Source organism: Chroicocephalus ridibundus, chromosome 3 (assembly GCF_963924245.1).
Source record: "Chroicocephalus ridibundus chromosome 3, bChrRid1.1, whole genome shotgun sequence".
NCBI classification, from domain to species: Eukaryota; Metazoa; Chordata; class Aves; order Charadriiformes; family Laridae; genus Chroicocephalus; species Chroicocephalus ridibundus.
In genome coordinates this window covers 107409413-107430911 of record NC_086286.1, presented here as the reverse complement: position 1 = coordinate 107430911, position 21499 = coordinate 107409413, and the positions used below count along the sequence as shown (strand labels likewise).

The 21499-nt window shown below is 45.0% G+C and overlaps 1 protein-coding gene across 3 annotated transcripts in view; it reads left to right on the top strand.

The window, feature by feature from the left end:
• The first annotated feature begins 19747 nt into the window (after window positions 1-19747).
• The window catches only part of ALKAL2 (ALK and LTK ligand 2), a 35068-nt gene continuing 33316 nt past the window's right edge, over window positions 19748-21499 (top strand). Inside the window, exons 1-2 of one of the 3 annotated variants that reach the window (XM_063330389.1) lie at window positions 19748-20044; window positions 20884-21209. In XM_063330389.1, coding sequence (XP_063186459.1) covers window positions 20951-21209 — 259 coding nt within the window. In that variant the 5' untranslated portion in view covers window positions 19748-20044; window positions 20884-20950. Of the gene's footprint in view, window positions 20045-20073; window positions 20780-20883; window positions 21210-21499 lie in introns of those variants that run through there. The other 2 variants (XM_063330388.1, XM_063330387.1) reach the window with 2 other exon arrangements.

The window sequence follows — 21499 nt, the reverse complement described above, 5'->3', positions numbered from 1 at the left end:
GAGATTATAAAAATTTGTGGATATAGCTGTAATTTGGATGGTGCTTTTATCTCCCTTCCTCTCATCCTCAGCCCCACCCTCCACCCCCAGTTTTGAAATTTAAGAATAGTAGTGATTGATTTCTTAAGGTTATTGCTGGATCTTGCTAGACATGTAGGAATTGGATGAAGGCTGGGTCTGGAACACCTGTATCCTTTTTCTCCTTAACCTGAACCTGATATCAAAACACACACCTACCTTTAGCCAGAAACAAAAATAAAGTGTTTGCTCTGGTGGTTTCAACTTTCCATCCCTGGAAAGATGATGGAACAGCTTGTTCTGGGCATCATCCCAAAGCATATGGAGGAAAAGAAAGCTATCAGAAGTAGTCAACATGGATTCAACAAGGGGAATTCATATCTCACTAATCTGATAGCCTTCTACGATGGCATGACTGGATGGATAGATAAGGGAAGGGCAGTGGATGTTGTCTACCTTGACTTCAACAAGGCTTTCAACATGGTCTCCCACAGCATCCTCATAGGGAAGCTTAGGAAGTGTGGGTTAGATGTATGGACAGTAAGGTGGATTGAAAACTGGCTGAAAGGTGGAGCTCAGAGGGTTGTGATTAGGGGCACAGAGTCTAGTTGGAGGTCAGTGACAAGTGGTGTTCCCCAGGGGTCAGTACTGGGTCCAGTCCTGTTCAATATATTCATCAGTGACTTGGATGAAGGGACAGAGTGCATCCTCAGCAAGTTTGCTGATGATACAAAACTGGGAGGGGTGGCTGACACACCAGAGGCTGTGCTGCCATACAGAGAGTCCTGGACAGGCTGGAGAGCTGGGTGGAGAGAAACCTTATGAAATTCAATAAGGGAAAGTGCAGGGTGCTGCACCTGGGGAGGAATAACCCCATGCACCAGTACAGGTTGGGGGCTGACCTGCTGGAGAGCAGCTCAGCTGAGAGAGACCTGGGAGTCCTGGTGGACAACAGGATGACCATGAGCCAGCAATGTGCCCTTGTGGCCAAGAAGGCCAAAGGCATCCTGGGGTGCATCAAGAAGTGTGTGGCCAGCAGGTGGAGGGAGGTCATCCTCCCCCTCTACTCTGCCTTGGTGAGGCCGCACCTGGAGTACTGTGTCCAGTTCTGGGCTCCCCGGTTCAAGAAGGACAGGGAACTGCTGGAGAGGGTGCAGCAAAGGGCTACCAAGATGATTAGGGGACTCAAACATCTCTTATGAAGAAAGGCTGAGGGACTTGGGTCTCTTCAGTCTGAAAAAAAAAATACTGAGGGGGGACCTCATCAACACTTATAAATACTTAAAGGGTGGATGTCAGGAGGATGGGGCCAGGCTCTTTTCAGTGGTGCCCGGGGACAGGACAAGAGGTAATGGGCACAAACTTGAGCATAGGAAGTTCCACCTAAACATGAGGAGGAACTTCTTTCCTTTGAGGGTGGCAGAGCACTGAACAGGCTGCCCAGAGAGGTGGTGGAGTCTCTGTCTCTAGAGACATTCAAAACCCACCTGGATGCATTCCTGTGCAACCTGCTCTAGGTGACCCTGCTGTGGCAGGGGAGTTGGACTAGATGATCTCCAGAGGTCCCTTCTAACCCCTACAATTCTGTGATTCTGTGAACACTCAGCTCTGCATGGCTTGCAAGATGCCTGCAAGATCAAGTTCTTCAGTATGTATTCTGCCAGCATTAACTACATCACTGTTCCTAATCTTTGCTCTCAATTTGCATCTATTAGTCATAACTGCCACAGGATGAACCATGACTCCCCCACTACTGTTAGCACCAGCTTTTATTCCAATACCATGAGCCTTTATTCCAATACTGTATTATCAGCTATTTGGTCTCTCTTCATAACACTTTATAATGTTAGGAAACTGGTGGGCACTATTATCTTAAGGATTTAGGGAGGAATGAAATCTCCTGGCTGCAGTTAAGCGCCTAGGCTCCTGAAAAAGGTGTGAGGTTCTTATATAAATATGACACAGTAAAAACTTAACTTTTCCTGACTTCTCAAAGGCCAGCCAAACCAAAACTTGAACTGACAGAGGTAGGCAGGTTCAGTGTAGTTATTTCCACTCTATAATTCCCATCTATTGAATTCTCAGGATCATTGATTTATTGAAAATTAAAAGTTTAGTTGTAGTAAAGGTTACACTTAGGAGCATAACAGATGTAATTCAAAATGAGACAGGTGCTGCATGTGGTACAGGTAAATGTTTTATAGCTGTTTCTGTAGCTACTGCAGATACCCCATGGCATGGTAAAGATGTGTTTGGGATGAATGTAAGGGTTGGATGAAGACCTGGGACAAGGGCCTGAACTGAAATTGAGCTCCTGAGCCAGCTGAGGCCTCCAGCTCAGCTTCTGACAGCTCCTTCACAACTCCTTTCTCAGCAGTCTGATCCTGGCTCCATCATCTCAGAGCTGGCCTTGACTACAGGCGGCCAAACACCTCGAAGAGGGGAAAAGACTGCAGGGGTTGTTCTTGGTGCACTCAGGGCCCTGACAGCAAGGGTGGGTGGGGGACACCCATTCAACATTTTAGCAATAAAATTCTACCGTGAGAGCTGAATGAATGTATGCTCACAGGAAAGAGGCACCCAAGAGAGCAGATCAGCCTCTCAGCTCATTTCTCAGTTACACTTGCAGTATTATTCCCTGTTAACATTGTTGCAGCCCGTGTAAGAGAAACCCCAGGTTAGCCTGCTGATACTTCAGCTGAGATAAAGACATCAAAACGTTCCAGCATCCACAAAAGATAATTGTGGCACCAGATGTACCACAGTCAATACAGAGTCAGATCTCTGTCACACTTTAATAAACTATAACTAATGTGGTTGAGCTATCCTATTCATTATCTAACTCTTCAATGTTGTTAACGCATCTTCTGCTACTCTTTTACTGTATGCTGCAGGCTTTCTACATTCAGAAGTTGTGCAACCACCTGTACAGAAGTGTCCAAAGAAATGCACATCCTTAATAACAAAACAAACATCTCTGAAAACTTTTCCAGGCAGCTGCTTATCTTCCCCTATTATCCTGAGGACATAATCTCCACATCTGTCACTGTGCCTCAGTCCTGAAAATCAGGAGCCAGTTGAAAGCATCAAGGACTTGCTAAACGTAATAGACCCAGGCCCTGTATACTATATACATCCTCTGCAACATGCCGTAAAATCACACTAAGATCAACAACTTGTTGTCTCTTTATGAAGTAAAACACCATTTTGGTTCACGGATGCTCTAATAGCTCCTGAAAATGCTTTTCGTATCATGTTCATATCAAGTAACTAGTAAGATCTAGCCTTCAGTTTTAGTGAATGCGTTTTGACCACATTTTCACTTGTGATCTTCCATTCCTGCAGCAGGTCTGGGATTTCCTAAGCTGCCTTCCACAAATTTGATGGTTTGACAACCTGAGTGTTCTGGATCTCAGTAAGCCACATGAAAGCTCTAACAATGCTTCTAGGTTACCCTCAGGCTGATTTTATTGGGAGTCAGTCATTCCCTGTGAGTTTCAACATCATTCGCAACATCAACTGCTTGACTAACCTGATCTCCTTCTATGACAAGGTGACTCACTTAGTGAACAAGGGAAAGGCTGTGGATGTTGTCTACCTGAACTTTAGTGAAGCCTTTGACACCATTTCCCACAGCATTCTCCTGGAGAAACTGGCTGTTTATGGCTTGGACGGGAGTACTCTTTGCCGGGTAAAAAAATGGCTGGAGGGCTGGCCCCAAAGAGTAGTGGTGAATGGAGTTAAATCCAGTTGGTGGCTGGTCACAGGTGGTGTTCCCCAGGGCTTAGTATTGGGGACAGTTCTGTTTAATAGCTTTATCAACAATCTGGACGAGAGAATGCAGTGCACCCTCAGTAAGTTTGCAGATGACACCAAGTTAGGCAGGAGTGTTGATCTGTTTGAGGATAGGAAGGTTCTACAGAGGGATCAGGACAGGCTGGATCCATGGGCCGAGGTCAAGAGTATGAGGTTCAACAAGGCCAAATGTTGGGTCCTGCATTTGGGTCACAACAACCCCATGCGGCATTACAGGCTTGGGGCAGAGTGGCTGGAGAGCTGCCCAGCAGAAAAGGACCTGGGGGTGTTGGTCGACAGCCAGCTGAATATGAGCCAGCAGTGTGCCCAGGTGGCCAAGAAGTTGGCACAGCATCCTTGGTTGTATCAGAAATAGTGTGGCCAGCAGGAGTAGCGAAGTGGCTCTGTACTTGGCACTGGTGAGGCCCCACCTCGAGTGCTGTGTCCCGTTTTGGGCCCCTCACTACAAGAAAGACATTGAGGTGCTGGAGGGGTCCAGGGAAGGGCAGTGAAGCTGGTGAGGGGTCTGGAGAACAAGTCTTATGAGGAGCAGTTGAGGGAGCTAGGATTGTTTAGCCTGGAGAAAAGGAGGCTGAAGGGAGACCTTATTGCTCTCTACAACTACCTGAAAGGAGGCTGTAGAGAGGTGGAGGTCATTCTCTCCTCTCAAGTAACAAGCGATAGGACAAGAGGAAATGGCCTCAAGTTGTACCAGGGGAGGTTTAGACTGGATATTAGGAAAAAAATCTTCACTGAAAGGGTTATTAAGCATTGGAACAGGCTGCCAGGGAAATGGCTGAGTCACCATCCCTTTAGGTATTTAAAAGGTGTGTAGATGTAGGGACGTGGTTTAGCGGTGGACTTGGCAGTGCTAGGTTAACAGTTGGACTCAATGATCTTAAAGGTCTTTTCCAACTGAAATGATTTTATGATTCTGTGATTCTATGATTGTACTTGCTCTATGTGTTGAGGTTTTTTTCATCATGGTCTACTGATCTTATTTTCCTTAGTCCTGAAGCCTCTTGCTTTCAATGTTGCTCCTGTAGCTGCAGCTCTTATTGAGCCGTAAGTTCTCTCAATTGCTCAGGGGTTCTTCTTGAAGCTTCTATTGGGACTGCTGCTGCCACCTTTTTAACTGTGCCTAACATTTGCTGCAACTGTTGCTGGTGGTGTGCTGCTAGCTCCTTGTTTCTTTCTAAGGAACTCTGAATCTGTGTTTCCTACTGGCAACAGCCTTGCTGCACATATTCTCCATCTCAGGTGGACTGGTCAGCTGATATCACTCCACTGGACAGCCCTTGATCAGTGTTTCAGCACAAAGCGAACGTAGCAATTCTACCCAGGGTACAACAACAACAAAGCCCTTCTTCCTCGAATAAACAAAAAGATTTTTCAATTATAGAAGAATCAGGACACACACAATGGCAGCCTCACTCTTTTAAAACCTATAAATACTTGAAAAATTGGTATGCAAGCTGTCCTACACCTTCTAGTCTGGACCTTAATTCACTGAGGTAGGAATTAATCTCCTGCACATATTGCAAGCACGTGTGTATCATTTTATTATGGAACAGAAATAGTCAGTTTGCTAGATTCAAAAAAAGACACATGAACTCTATTTGAGGGAGCTAACAAAATTAGTTCTTCTGAGTCATCACTGCATTGCTGGTAAACTGGAAGTATTCAGAACAGGAAGAATAGATTAATTAGCTTTAAACTCGAACCCTGCAAAGCTCACATGGCTAGGATAAGACCAGGAACCAGCAGGCATATAATGACTTTTATTTTATTTTTTAGCAAGTATTGGTAGGTGGTTTATAAGGGTAACAGAGTGTACAGCAAAGCATAGTCATTTACAGGTTTATGATGAGGGCCAGAGATCACGGCTCTCATGGGTCTTTGGCCTACAGTAGACTTAATTCTGCTTCCAATTAAGGTTTGCCAACAGAAACTGCTGAATTATTTTTTTTAATACAGATTTTACAAGATCTTCAGGAATGGCTGAAGGTCTGGAGCCATCAAACCGATGTTTATTTCTGAAGCAAGTTTTTAGCAACTCAAAATAGGTTATAGTGCATGTGATGGGATTCTGGGCTACTCTTAAGCAAATGGATTGGTTTGGAGATGGGCTAAGGTTCAGGACTGCAAAGAACTGGGACAAGTGCTATATAATTCACATCTTTGGTTGAGCAGGGTGAAGCCTGGACTTAACAAGCAGAGTTTATCGTTAACATTTCCTGAATTGACTTCTAAATATGAAGTAACTTGTTGCTGTCATGAGCAACAATTATTATAAGTAACCTGTGACTGCATTTCTTCCCCTCCCCCCATTAATGAGTAGAGTAGCTGCCATTGTGTAGTTTAATACTCCTGATGCACAATAACAACAGAATAAGATATGCAAAGTCTGAGGAAGTGTCCTTGGAAAGATAAGTAAAATAATATTCCAGTCAGTGCAGAAACAGCAGCCAGTGGCAGTGGAGACATTACCAGCCTCAGTCAAAGAAATGGAAAAAAAAATTAAGGCGTCGACAAGAACAAAAAATATGTGAATGCTTTGAACTGGTGAACACTTGGAACTTAAAGAACCTGAATATGCACAGACCTCTGAGGTATCTCTTCTTCAGGTACCAGAGGATTTCCCAAAACTTTTGTCGCATAGATCATGAGCAGATCTTGTTAATGGTGGCTACATAGCACTGCCTAGACTTTTGCAGCAAATATATCCATTAAGACTCATGTGTCGGAAGACAAACTACCTACCTTCTATTGCTGACTGCTCAGCTGTCCTCTAGTCAGGTCTATCACTTTGGCATATCTATGGCTTTGTAGACTTGTAACTAAGATTGAGGTGAGAGATGGGATTAGGGTGACAGGTTAGGGCAGCACTAGTGAGAACCCAAGACCCAAGAAGTGGGGTGGTGCTGGTAGGAACAAAATGTTTATGACTGCAGGTTCCCATGCTGTTCTGGGTTGGCTGCATGGGGATTTCAGGTCATGTCAGGACCCCTCAAAACCTGCAGGGTTAAAATGAGGACTGTGTCCAACATGAGCAACCAATTTATCAAAAACTGTAAAGAAAAGCTGGTTCACTGACTTTTATTAAACCTAACACTGGGAAAGATATTATGATTAAGGTCATCTTATAAATGATGACAGAAAGCAGATTTATTATTAGATTCTATGTAATTTGTAGGGCAAGGACGTTGGACACTAGCAAGAGTGAATTGACTAAATTCTGCAGTTGATATAAATCAAACTGATTAAAAACTATGGTTAGGTTTGAAATACAGTTATAAAAATAGGGACTGAAGATGCAAATTAATTGCTATGTTTTATGGTGTCCTCAGAGCTAGGAGAAAAGTTAGAGCCAGTGACACAATTTGTAGTTGATTTTGAGGTAATTGAAGGCAAAAAAAAGTTCTGGATAGGCTTAAAATGCTGTCACAACTGCTAATTTTGATTCTGACAGATCTGGACTGCAATGTGTTTTAAATTTCTGAAAGTCCTACACAGAATTATTTGCTCTCACCCCTAGCATTCCTTAAGAGTGGCCATACCTGTTGAAACCGTGATTCTGCGTGGACCAGCATCCAGACTCAGACAAGAGGATGCATAGGGAATAGCACAGAAGTGCCTGCATTTAACAATAACTTTACCAGAAAAGATTACTTTTGGAATCCCCAGAAGTTCATTCAAAAACTTCAGAGGACAGAAGTGTAATTTTTTTAAAATTTAGTAGTCTTTTATTTTAGGGGTTTTTTTCCATAATTTTTTCTGGTCGCTTCTGAATACATTTAAACTCTCACCATTTGGAGCATCCTGTGTCAGGGTGTTTTGCAGATAAACCACACGTTGTGTTAAGAACCACTATCATCTGTTTTGAATCTAAGGCCCCAAACCTTATATTGGAAGGCACAATCATTCCCTATTTACTAGTCTACCCACAGCACTTTTGATTTCATGGACCTCTACCACATACACCTTCACTCATATAATTTCCATGTTGAAAGTCCTAATCCATTTAGGTGTTCCCTGTCAGAAGCTATTTCATGTACTTGATCACCTTTGCTAAACTTTTCAGAACCTCCTCCAGTACTAGTATGTATTTCTGCAGTGGGGAGGGAGGAGGGAACACAGCTGCAGACAAATCACCCCCTTCCGTGGAGAGGGAAGGAGTGGTTTTCACTGTGTTCTCTGTTCTTTTTTAAATAGTTCTTAATATTGCCTTGATTTAGAGCACGAGGATGACATTTTTAACAGAACTATCTACTGTAATTCTAAGACATCATTCCAGAAGAATAGTAATCAGCTCAGAGATTAATCTACTTTCTGTGTAAAATTCAGATTATTTTCCCTATCAATTTTGCTTACCATTGGATGTATCTAACTGAATTTCATCTACTGTTACAGTGACCACTCAGTCTTATAAGGCTCTTTTCTGATTTTTCATGGTCAGGATTTTCTGAATAACTCGGTATCAGTAAACACTATCACATTTTCCAAGGAATGCCTCATTTTTTTAATATGCTGGAAATTACCAATCTTAGCGTAGATCCCTGAAGAGCTCTGCTGATAAACTTTTTGCACTGCGAAAATTTGCTCCTTACTCCAATCTCCATTTTCTGTATTCTAGGCAATTATTTATCTACATAATGATTTTGGTTCTTATTCAGTGGATGCTTTATTTATGTAGGAGCCTTTTGAGAGAGTTTGTTGACAGTACCAGCCAGTTTTCCCTAATGCATGCCGATTCCTCCAAAAAAGCACAATAGGTTTGTAAGGCATGACTTTCCTTTACAAAACCCATGTTAATAATATTGAAACACAATGACAGGTAGCTAAAACCATCTAAACTATAGGAAAGCTAACAATGGGAAAAAAATCCATTTGTGGCACAGCTAAGAGTGAGGAATTCTAATGCACTGAAAAAGAAATGAATCATAGCAATGAAACGGGCCTTTTAACTAGACATGAATTGTTAAATTATTAATAGTGCAGAAAAGGAACACTTATTCAATTAATACTCCTGTTCTGTCTTTAGAAGGAAGCCAGATAAGATACATGGATCACACAGGAATAAAGGAAAGATTCTTAATTCACTAGTAACTGAGAAAGATATTAGACAACATCAAAGGCGCATAAGACGTTTCCAGTAACACTTAATTGTTTGCTGAGGAAATATATGGCCTCCTGATTTTAATTTTATTTATTTATTACAGTGACAATGAAATTGTAGAAGACTGAAAACACTGATTTTTATTTTTTTTTGTCACATGCAGGATGAGGAAATGGAGTGATATGGATGATAATTGATTAGTCTGATTCCAGTCAGAGGTAAATTAATAGAAAAAGGTTTAAAAATCAATAAATAAAGAATTAAGAGACAGGATTCTAGTCAATCTCTGTCAACATAGATTTTACAAAAAATTAGGGTTTTTTTCAAATAAGATGTGATGGATATTTTTAGACAGTTGATTTTTGTTGACAAAAGTAACCGCACAGATATCATATTGTTAAGGAGTTAAATATGTGCTACTAATACAATAACCCAATGCCATCCTGTAGCAAAATGACAGAATGAATTGACACTTGAGTTTACTAACAAGAGATATACAACTGTAAATCCAGATACAGGATCGGTGAGACTGTTACTGGCATGCTATGGACTCTTGGTGTTTCCTTTTAGAAAAGGATGTTGGGAAAAAAAAGTGGAAGGACCACAAAAAAAGAACATAAAAATAATTTAAGGTCTGTAGAAAGTGTCAAAAGAAACTTACCAATGTAAACTGGAAAAAGACTGGCAGTCAGGTGTTCTTGCCTTGAATAACATGAAAATTTGTTAAAATAGGCAAGTAAACACAATAACTTATCTCTGTTATCTTTTATTAAACTATGATTAATCCAATGATGTCTGAACAGTTAATTAGGGCTGGCTTCATTAAGACCTTTTCTAGATACATAAAGTATATGGATATTTCATCTGAGACAACTACGACCAAGGTTAATGTGGTTCTACTGAGTTAAATATCACCTGAATTCGATCTTCTGTATTTATTCCTTTGGGTAAGATAAGAAAGAACCATGCAATTTCCCTTTCATGGCAACAAAAATATACCTGTTTTCTACATCACCTGGAGCAACTAATCAGAGCATCCATTTGCCCTGGACACATACATGATCAATATTGGAATAACATTTTTTTTCCGAAGTATGCTACAGAAAACTGCTGGATCCATTTGCCATTCTCCTGGGATACAATGCTGACAGATAACTGTTCTGCTGTCAGTGACATCTTACCTTGAATATAGATTAAGATCAATAAGATGAAAATACTCATTTTTGCCATGAACATAAAACCCAGATTTTCTTCTGATGTTTGTTCATGCCTAGCTGTTTGGTAGGTAACTGCTTCCCTACACAAGCACTTTCTCATGCAACACTGAGTTTTACCTTCTCTGTAGGGAAAAAAAAAAAAAAAAAGCAGCAATATTCAGCATTTTTCAACTAAGAAAAAACCTAAATAGATCATGCTCCTTTAATTTCTATTCCTTCACCCAGTTTCTCAGACTGCAAACTTCCTATTACAAGGAGAAAGCAGGTAAGATGTTTTCAAACATGGCAGTATTTCATTAGAGAAGCACTCCTACGTGAAAAACAAAGTTCTGGGGAAATATTTTACTTTCTATCAAGCTCTGACAAATCACAAACGCAGCTCCCTAGTAGGCTGCACCAAACAGATTGTTTCAGAGGCAGGCAACTGGGGATTTAACAGACTGAACAGCCAATCTCAAGATCAAGTTTCTTGGCACAGTCAGGAGCCACAGGACATCATGGAGCCAAGAACATAGTAGCCTTGGGAAATCTAGTTAGATCCAAGCTTTAAAGACGCTGGAAGGCCCTTCAAGACTTGATTTGTTAGACATCCTGTTCCACATGCTCCCTGCGCTAGTCCTAATTCTGGGTAACTCCCAAGAGTGCTCCCACTTCTAAATTAGCTGGGTGCACCACGTAATTCTGGAAAAATCATAGGATATTCTGTGATTTCCTGAAATTCTTTTAATATTTACTTTCCACCAACAATATTTTTCAAGGTTTTTTATTTGTTTGTGAGATCATCTTAAATCAAAAGAAAGATGCTTTGAAATGTTAGACTTCTACAGAGAATGGAAGTTCCAGATTTCATCTGGCTCTTAATCACTGTTACTACAGTCAAAACCCTTTTCCTTTGAGTATTGTCCTCTTGCTCCTCTAACAAGTGAGGAATGGACAAAGAAAGAGAGACAAATAGCTCTGAATCCTGTGTTTTCAAATAGAATAACTGCAAACGTCACAGCTGCATTGGGCAACACTGCCCAGGGAACATTCTCATTCTCTGACAGCCTCTAACAGAAACTTTTGACTGCAATTTCTGACTTAACTGAAACTACCAAAGCGATATTTCCACTAAACTAGCACTGCAAAATAAGTAAGAAATTTGGAGTGAACAGCCATATCTATGCACAGTACCTGACGGCAGAGACAGAAGTCCATCTGCATTCCCTTAATTAAAGAGACAAATTCTTTGGTATATCAGAACAACATTTTACAAAATTTGCACACAAGAGAAATAACCTCCAAGTTGGATATTTTAATTACAAAGTAACATTTAAGACAGAAACCTTTCCCTTGTGGTATTTGCCACTAAATCATTATAAAAATGCTTGAAGACTTCCCCAGATTACTATGCCAACTGAAAAGGTGAAAACAATTGCACTGCTTGTTATCTAGGCTGAGCTCAATGTAAAATCCAAATGAATAACATAAATAGTGAATTGTCAATTAGATTTTTATCTTTTATGACAACAAACAGGTACTAATTCGGCAACATAAGGTCTTCTCACAGCTATACCTGTTTGGGTTTTTTCATTTAGCTGTGTTTCCTAAAGAGAAAGAAGTTAGAGTGAAAATTGTAGAAAAGACTTTTACAATGTGATTTTTTGAATATGACACTTCGACACCAACAATAAAACAACCCGTTAAAAAAAAAATGTAAAAAACCCCCACTTTGTAATGAATATCAGTTTTCAGTTTCAGAACCATTTGGCATTAAAGTTCTGTGAGACAAACTTGGACAAACCTGAAATTCTAGCTTAGAATAAGACAAAAAAGTGGGGAAAAATAAGATATAATAATAATCATCATCATCATCATCACCACCTCATTTATTCGTCGGTCTCAAAAGAGTATTATTCTGTTACGTGTGAAAATTTCTCCATTAAAAAATAGACTAGTAATCTGGGGAGGAAAATAGGGTAAGGAAAGAGGCTGAAGAGAGCAATCACAGTAGCAAAATATTCGGTAAATATGTTATAGCTTGTTAAAAATAATGTAATGTGAGGCAAAGTCATTTTCTGTCTTAGGAGAAAGACCAGCTTGTAAAGGTCATATAAAATTATTTTTTAACCTTTTCTTTTCCTTTGAGCTAAAACTAAAGATATTGACAATTTTGGTCCATTGCCATACAAGATCTAAAAGATCTTGCATTTATGCAGACAATGCACATGAGGGGAAAAAAAAGATGAAAAACATCAACACCTTTTTGTTCTGTTCTGTAACTAAGTTGATTTCACTGTGATTCTGCCCAATTTACATTGATTCTTTGCTGCCTCCAGTGGAGGTGCCTGACCATAAAGACATGGAACTTTTTTTTAAGTTTTGAAGCTGCTTTTTGAAGCTGCTGCAGCTCTCAGATTACGATGCTTATTTTATTCCAGTTTAGGCCATGATGCCAAAAAGCTTGTCAGTTCTACCCACTGAGACCCCAAAGGGATGGCCGGTTTGCAGCTGCCTCTATCCCTTGCAATATGGGTGGGACCCACTGAACACTGCCAGGGAGGGTTCCTGGCACTGGAACCCAGCCATCAATACTATTAAATTGTTAGAGCAGTCCCTGGCACACGGTTAGTCTGTGACAACTCTCCCGATCGATTCCCGGGTACTGTTGGGAAGCTGGGCAGCCCAGGAAGTGTTCCTAATGAGTAGTTTGCATAAGGCTGTCCTCTCACAGGCAGTAAGAAGGATGGACAGAATGGATATGGCCTACCTTGTGCCAGCTGGCTTAAGTGCCACAGACTTTATCAATGGTCTTGATCACATTATATTTACTCCTGCGGATGTAGCCTGTGTATGCCAGGTCCTGGATTTCCCGCAGTTTGGCTGACTCAGAATGTTTTCTCTCCTCTAAAGGACAGCAGACTTCCACACAAGAAGAGACAACATTCACAACCCTGGGATAGTGGATGATTTCTTTATATCACTTCAAGGGCAGAATGAACAAAGCCTAGGAGCTGAAATCCTGAATCTATAAAGAACAGTCTTCTGCTGCTGTTTAATCAACTTTCTGCCTTTACCCTGGAAGGCAGTCCATTTCATTGTGAAGTTGGTCATGAGGAGGCTGCCCAGGTACAGTCGGCACTGCAGTGCTGGTTTCTGGAAGAAGAGAAGCACTGGTTGGTTTGCAGGCACACAATCTTCCAAAAAGTATGCTTGTCTACAAGCAGTCTCCAGACCATGATCTTGCGAACAGGCCTACTCTACATCTGATCTGTAAAAAGTCATCCAGCTGTCCACCAGATAGTCAGTCACGGGGCTTGCTCACCTGCTCACTGAATAAGCAGCACGCCTGCCTACTGATCACCCACAGAAGGAAAAAGTACCTCTACTTTTTAAAGTTCTTGATGCTTGTGCTTAGCATTCAGATGCTGATAGTGAGTCATATGGGATATCCTTATGTTGCCTAAGACTGCATTTGTTTTTCAGCATAAATTTTTTAAGAAGTGGTGCAAACGCACTGTGAGATAACATTCTCAAATTTAGGCTATACTATCATAACATGTTATCATTTATAAGCAATGGGTCTAAAAAACACACGTGACCCACTTGCCTCCTCAAGATAAGAACCAGAGCTGGGAATGAAGCAGAAGCTACTCTGCCGCTGAAACTACTGAGTTCTTATGTACACTGAAGCCATCCTCTTTCCTTTGGCACAGAGAGACCAGAGCAGGCCAGAAAATGTAATGCGCTCTATCAGCTAATGAGGCATCAGCTAGGGCTTTTACTCGTAGTCTTAATTTGATGTGGAAAGGCAGTTTCTGCAGCTGCAGCAATATAACTTAAGTGAAGAGCTAGGAGTCAAGACTGAACATACATATAGCAGGCTCACTGCTGCACAGTCACTATAGAACTGTTTATGGTGTGAAAGAAGTTTCTTAGAATGGGATTAACCCCCCACCCTCCCTTAGCTCCTTAGAAGTTAGGGGTCTGGTCTAAGTTAGTGTCCTCCCATGGACGATAGTCTACAGTCAAGAGAGGTTTCACTTGCTTCGCTGGGGCATTTCTATTCACTGTGCAAAATAAAGTATCTCTGAGAATCTAAATATGGAATAATTCAGAGGGGTGGTCTCTGGAGATTTCAGGGGATACTTTGAAGACTATGAAAGGCATCTAAAAAAGTGAGACTATTCTCGTAAGACATTTCCTCCTCCTGGTTCGATAGGATTTCCAAGGAGCTTTGCATTGGTGCAGCACTGCGAAGTTGAAGATAATTGTGGAACTGGCTCAATAATAGATGCGTTGGCCAACTCAGAGCTGTCTTTAGCCTTGAATTTACAGGCAGAGAAAAGTTATAGCCAGAAATCTGGTTTGGGTTTTTTGTTGTGGTTTTTTTTTTTTTTTAAACTGTCTACCAAACATCAAGCTGGCCCTGCCTGTAATACTGATAAAACGTTTGGGAACTGTATCAAAGTTCTTCCATTTTGGTTGCAGTGATGATTGATGGGGTTTTAATCCTATTGGCATTTGCATCAGGTAGGAAGTGGGGAAAGCCCTTAAAATGCTCACTTGGCTTTAATACCCCTAACATCTGTTGAAGTTTTTGTTCTAGTTATATATGTTCTCTGGCTGATTTCAGTGCTACAGGACTTCTTAAAGCCTCATCTTTACTCTCCCCAGCAGCTGTCATTGGGCATTGCCTCTGAGAGTTGGAGGCTCACAGAGATGACTGAGCCAGGTGCATAAATATTATTTTATACTTATGTACAATACATTATATTGAAAACATATTCTGCATTTTCATAACTTGGAGCAGATATTTTGGAAAGTATCATCTGTGATGTGATGTATATGTTTTTCTATATAGATTTAAAAAGTAATTATCATACATGTAGATGCCATGTGTGTGGTCAATATTTTGGAAGTCCGGTTGCCATGTCAACCAACTGATAATCAATTAACAGAACAGAATTACCAGCCCCATCTCATTCCATCATATTTATATCTAGCAGGACTGACGTGTAACCTGACGGTTAAATACCACTTTTCTTCTGTGAGGTGTGAAAAGTCTGCTTTTTAAACCAACAGTGCAACTTGACTTTTTAAGATTTTTATAAGTTGATGCGATGTTTAAGGAGAAAACATATTTTAAAATAATTATTTTGAGGTTCTGAGGTCAATAAAGAGCAACATAAGAAGCATTTTCATAGTCCAGTCTTAAGAACGTCCATTGGAATTTTCTCCAAAGCATACACTCAGTTCATGTATTGGTTATGAGCCTCGTTTAGACAATCAGCTCTGCTCTGCAATCACTTCAGAAAATGTTGCACTTGCTTTTATTAAATATAGATAGGAACCCTTATGTCTGTTATAATCAGCTGAAACAAGAGCATGCTTGAAACTGTAGGGCTCTTAGCATGAAAATTTCACCAGTCTTAGAAGACAGAACCAAAGAGAACACATTTTCTTGTTCTCACGTACACCATTTAAGTAAAAGAAGTCAAGATATCTTTCCTTTACGGTCTTAGCATAGCATAACAGAATGGAATTGCTAAAAACAGTGACTAATGTGTGTTATTTAACAAACCTAGAAATTCTGCCTGGCGTTTGTTCCAAACCCTAAATGTAGTACCTCTCTTTCATAACCACCAAGGGAACATGGAACAGTACACCAGGTAAAACCATACACCAAATACTGCATTCTCTTTCATGTATGCTTATTCTGAGGATCATGATGTTTACTTTAAAGATAGGACATTTTTAATAGCATTGTAGATTGATCTATTCATAGATTTTGATTACAGAATCACAGAATTACAGAATTGTAGGGGTTGGAAGAGACCTTCGGAGATCATCTAGCCCAACCCTCCTACCAAAGCAGGTTCACGTAGAGCAGGCTGGACAGGAACACATCCAGGCGGGTTTCGAATATCTCCAAAGAAGGAGACTCCACAACCTCACTGGGCAGCCTGTTCCAGTGCTCTGCCACCCTCAAAGGAAAGAAGTTTCTCCTTATGTTCAGACAGAACTTCCTGTGTTCCAGTTTGTGCCCACTGCCCCTTGTCCTTTCACTGGGCACCACTGAAAAGTCTGGCCCCATCCTCTTGACACCCGCCATTTAGGTATTCATAAGCATTGATGAGATCCCCTCGCAGTCTTCTCTTCTCCAAGCTAAACAGACCCAGGTCTCTCAGCCTTTCTTCATAAGAGAGATGCTCCGTTCCCTTGATCATCTTTGTAGCCCTCCACTGGACTCTCCCCAGTAGTTCCTTGTATCCAGAACTGGACACTACTCCAGGTGTGGCCTCACCAGGGCAGAGTGGAGGGGGAGGATGACCTCCCTCAACCTGCTGGCCATGCTCTTTTTAATGCACCTCAGGAGACCATTGGCCTTCTTGGCCACAAGGGCACATTCTTGTTCAAGTTCACTAACTTGACATCCTCTAAAAATAAGCCAAAAATTCACACCAGGTGTTTTAAAATGAAATCTACCCCTCCGGGACAAGCCAAAATACTCATTGTATATCATTACCTCTATGATCTGCAGTCCCAGGTTCACGTTGCTTTTTGAGGCTGGGTTTCATATCTCCCTCTCTGACTTCTTTCAAGGAAAACAAGCAGGTTTTTGTCCTGGCTGGGAAGGTGTGTTCATCTTTCATCTCTGCCTGAAGGGATTAAAACTAACATCTTGTAAACCCCAGAAAAATGCTTTCTTCATCATCCTGGCTGCTTAGTGTTGACAAGAGTCAGGCACTTCCCAGTATGCAGGGAAGAAGTCCAAGAACCTGTGAGCAGTCATGGCAAACAGTGAACCTACTCACTTTAGAAGCCTCAGGAGTCAGACTGAGGCGTGGAAGTCTTGGGGATGGCAGTTTCGGCAATATATATGCATTGTAGCTTGGTAGCGTTTAGGTGGTTAGCATCCAGGTGGCTAGCTTAGATGGAGCCTTAAGAAAATGTACTTAAGAAAAGGTAACCTGTTGGAATACTAAATTATCATCCTAAATCTGTGTGAGTTTCAATTAACTCCAGTAAAGCTATTACAAATGTTTGTATAACTCAATGTAAACAAATCAGAATAGACCCTTGCCTCATTTTCTGCATGCACAAAAAGGCAACACTGTTCATTTATCCATCTCATATCTCAGTTAATATCTCCATTGTACTTTGAGTCTAGATCTATATTAGTAAATGTAAAGGGAATATTCCTGAGCATAAGAAAGAAATTGTCTACGATGTTAAGTTGTCCTTGGTGTGTCTTTGGCCCACGCCAGCTATCCCATTCCCAGGCTCACGGTGGAGTTAGTTACCTGATAAGAGGGATTAATGCAGAGTTTTTGATAATGTCCACTGTCTCTTCGAAAGGAAGAGACCTACATAAACCATATTATTCAACAACTCGCAGATCGTTCCATGACAGCTGGTCTCCATGACAGACATGACATATCTGGGTACATCTAATTTACTAGGAAAGACACAGCCTGATGTTCCCGAGTTGAACTGGTGTGTACTCAAAACACAGGCTGCTCCTTCCTCATGGGACGGTGACCAAAAATGACGCAGAAATTGTGCTTGTGAGCTAGGGGAGAATCCATCCAGGTGTTTAGCTGACTTCCTGAACACCTCCTTCAGTTCCACAGCTTTATCTACCTTTTTCCAAAGAGATTACTTTGGGTGAAGGACTACTTGAAATATAATCACAGAAACAGAACACAAAGCTCTATACTACCTGGCTCATTTTCCATCTTCCCTGTCCCCATTAGGTGACCCTGACATGTCAATATTTGGTATGACTAACTAGTAAATATCACCATACCAAGTTATATCATGCAAAGGGCCATTCTTTCTCACTGCTGAAGTGCTTGTTCAATTTATTTTTTCCCCTGAGACTTAAGGTGACTGGAAACCAGCCATGAAGCCAAAGAGGAAGAAGGATTCTGGACTCCTGACAAAGCGTTCTTGCTCAGTCTTGCCTCTGGGTGTCTTTCTTCATCATGTTGTGTATTTTTTCCCTTTTTTTTTTTTTAGTAACTTCATGGTGACAGCGTGGGCTAAGATTTTTGTAGCAATAGACATATATGCATGTTGTTTTCAAAGGAAAGATAAATCCGGTAATATAGGTAAAAATAACAAAGTAGTACTGAGGGAATACAAGTGCATACCATAAGCGAGGTACAGGGAGCGCTGCGAAACAGAAATCACCCTTTTTTTCCCGCATTCTGGCTGACAGCTGGCATCAGCCCTGCCCGCATGGCTGCCCCGGCCCGGCCGCTCCTCTTGAGGGGCGGCGGGGGCGACCGTTAACGGCCGCTAACAGCCCCAACGGCCGCGCCCCTCAGCGCCGCCTGGCGGCGGGCGGCTGGGCAGCGCCGGGCCCAGGCCGGGCAGCGGCCGCCGGGGGCCGCTGTCGCCGCTGCCGGCGACGCAACCGCTACCTGTCCGTGCTGGGCGGGCGGCCCTGCCCGCCGCCACCGGCCGCGTCCCGCGGGGCGGCTGCCGTTGTCGCCCACCCCGCCAGCGCCTCACGCTCCCACCCCGTCGCCGTTCGGGGGGCTGGGGAAGGTCGGCCGGCAGACGATCCCATCCAGGGCCGCCTCTGCCCGCCGCGGCTGCCAAGGGGAGAGGTTTATCCACACAGTCAAAGTAAACAGGAAAGTTCAGCCGGATCGTGTTTCTCACATACATGCACACACACACACTCTCGCCGCCCCGCGCGTTCCAAGGGGCTCGGCGGGGAGCGCAGCGGGGAGTTTGGGCTGAGAAGGGGTTGTTTTGGGGAGGGACGTGTGTGGGAAGGGGTGGCTCTCGCCGGAGGGGTCTCGCTTTCCCAGGGAAGCACAAGGCGGCTGTCGTCCCCCCTCGCCCTCCGCCGCCCCTCGCCAGCACCTCCCCATCGCTCGGGCTGTCACCTCCTCTGAGGGAGCCGGTGGCGCTGCCTTCGCCCCCCTCCTCCGCCTCCTCACCCCACCCGGCCCCGCTAGCAGCCCTTCCAGGCAGCGCCGCGCCGAGAGCCCAGGAAGCCGCCTCGGCCCCACCCCCCCGGGACTACCCTTGCCAAGAACCGGCGAGAAAGGCGACACGCCCGCCTCTTCCACCCAGACCCCGCTCCAGCCACCTCTCTCCGCCGGCTTCCCGGTCGGGCGAGAGCAGAAAATAGCCTTCCTCTTCCCCGGCTGCTCGCCCCCCCCCCCCAACACCTCCCCTTCCCCGCCGCAGCTGGGCACGGAGTTCCCGGTACACAGGCGGCTTCCCCGCCCGCCCCCGGCAGCCGGGCCCCCTGCGGGGGGCGGCGGGGAGCGCGGCGGCTGCGGCCGCGGGGCCGGGGACCCGCCTGACGGGGAGCCGCGCCAAGGCCATGAATATTTCAGAGGCTCCTCAGCGCGTTTCTAATTAAAGGCTCGGGCGAGGCGCGTCCCGTCCCCCCGTCCCCCCCCCCGTCCCCCCCATCTTCCCGCCGCCGCCCCCTCCCACTCCACACACATACACACTTGGGACCGTCTCCTTACGTCGCAGAGAGGCTAAGGAGTGACTGAGCCCTACCCGGGAGAGCCGAGCGAGGGGGAGGGACGGGAGGGGGGGGGCGACCGGGGCGGGAGGGAGGGCGGGAAGGGGGGGGCTTGTGCAAGCAGCGACGCTCCCGAGGTTGCCAAGTGGACTTTTATTGTTTTCCACCCACTTCCAAGTCGATACTATCTGCCGTCTCATGTCCATCCTATAGCCTATATAAGCGGCTGCGCTGGGGCTGGCGGCGATGGAGTAGTTTGTGGATACGGCGGGAGCGCAGGGACGGGAGGGGGGCGGGAGGGCCAGCCGGGAAAACTTGGACTCCCCACCGCTCGCGGGCTGCTGCCGTCCGGGGAGAGACGGGGAGCGGCTCCCGGGGGGGGAAGACACCTCGGCTGCTGGGACGGAGAGACAGGTAAAAGCGGCCGGCAAGGGCCGGCAACCCTCCTTCCTCCCCCGTCTCCCTCCCCACGCCCCCACCCCTCGCTCAGTCGGGGCCACGACGGTGACAGCCCGCCAAAGTTGACGGGGGAGAGCCGCCACGGGAAGCCCCGTCCGTGGGGCGGCCGCCCCCGGCAGCCCGTGGAGGGGCGCACTCAGCCGTCCGAAGGCGAGCGGCTCCGGGGATGAGGCAGCGTCCCCCGCCGCTCCCTGCGGAGGTGGCCCTGGCCGCCCGCGCCCCTTTCCCCAGCTGGGAGGGAAGAAGGGCAGAGAAGAAGGGACAGGCTGCCGTTGCCGTGCCCTGCCCCCGGACGGCTGCCCCCCGAGCCGCACACCGCCCGTACCCCCGCTCCTGCCCGCAGCCCTGCAGCGCGGCGGAGGAGTGTGGGGGCAGCTCGCTCGGTGCGCAGCCGCCGCGGTCCTCCGGCAAAAAAAAACTTCGGGGAAAGTTGTCGCCCCTGGCCCCCGCTCCGCTCCTCCGCCGCGCTCCGCGGCCGGGGCGGGGCGAGGCGAGGCGAGGCGGGGCGGTACGCGCCGCTGGCCCGTGGCGAGCGAGGGTCTGCTCCGCCAGCGCGCGGGGCGAGGGGGTTCCGCCGGGGACGGGCGCGGCGGCTGAGCGGGGCGCAGCGGGGCTCCCCCGGCGGCGATCACCCCCCGCAGCCCGGCGGCGGGGCTGCCGGAGCGGGCCGGGCTCCCCCCCCCGCGTTGTGTAAGCTGCGAAGCGGTCTCCGCGCATCCCTCCTGTGATGTTCCTCCCGATTGCAGCCCCGCGAGTCTCCCCACCTCCGACCCACCCCCGTTTTTCTCTTCCAGTGAAATACTCCCACAGCAGCGGATCCTTCCTTTCCATCTGCTCGTGCGCCCTTCAGGTCAGACTGCAATGAGTGGACTGAGGTCTCCTGGGCTGCTGGGGCTGGTGCTCTTAATGCTCTCGGCAGGATATTGCAAAGAGAAAACTGACTCCGCTGATTTGAAGGACAGGCAAAGTCTCTTAAATCTGATCATGGAGATCATTCAGGAACTGAAGAGATACCACCTGGAGAAGGACAGTGGGGTGCAGTACTTCTCCAAGCACGACTATAACTTAGATCGAAGGGAAGTGGCTGACTACGGAGGATACCAGGATGAGCAGAGAGTTGGTAAGTCACAGTCCATGGCTTAGGAGATCTTTTCTTTTCTGTAGGGTGCCTTGGTGAATCAAACATCACATCAGGTTACTAATTTTATATCAAGAATTCACCACTCAAAATACCTGCAGATTCTCTTTGGTATCAGAAACTGACACGGAGGGCAAATTTGGAATAGAAAAACTTCATTCACATCTCAGAGTCTTTCTCTCTGGATAATGTGCTCAACTGGAAGTCTGACTTCCTTTGTGTTGGCTTTGAACAAAACCTATTAATAAGGGAAAAGACTGAAATAGGCTGAA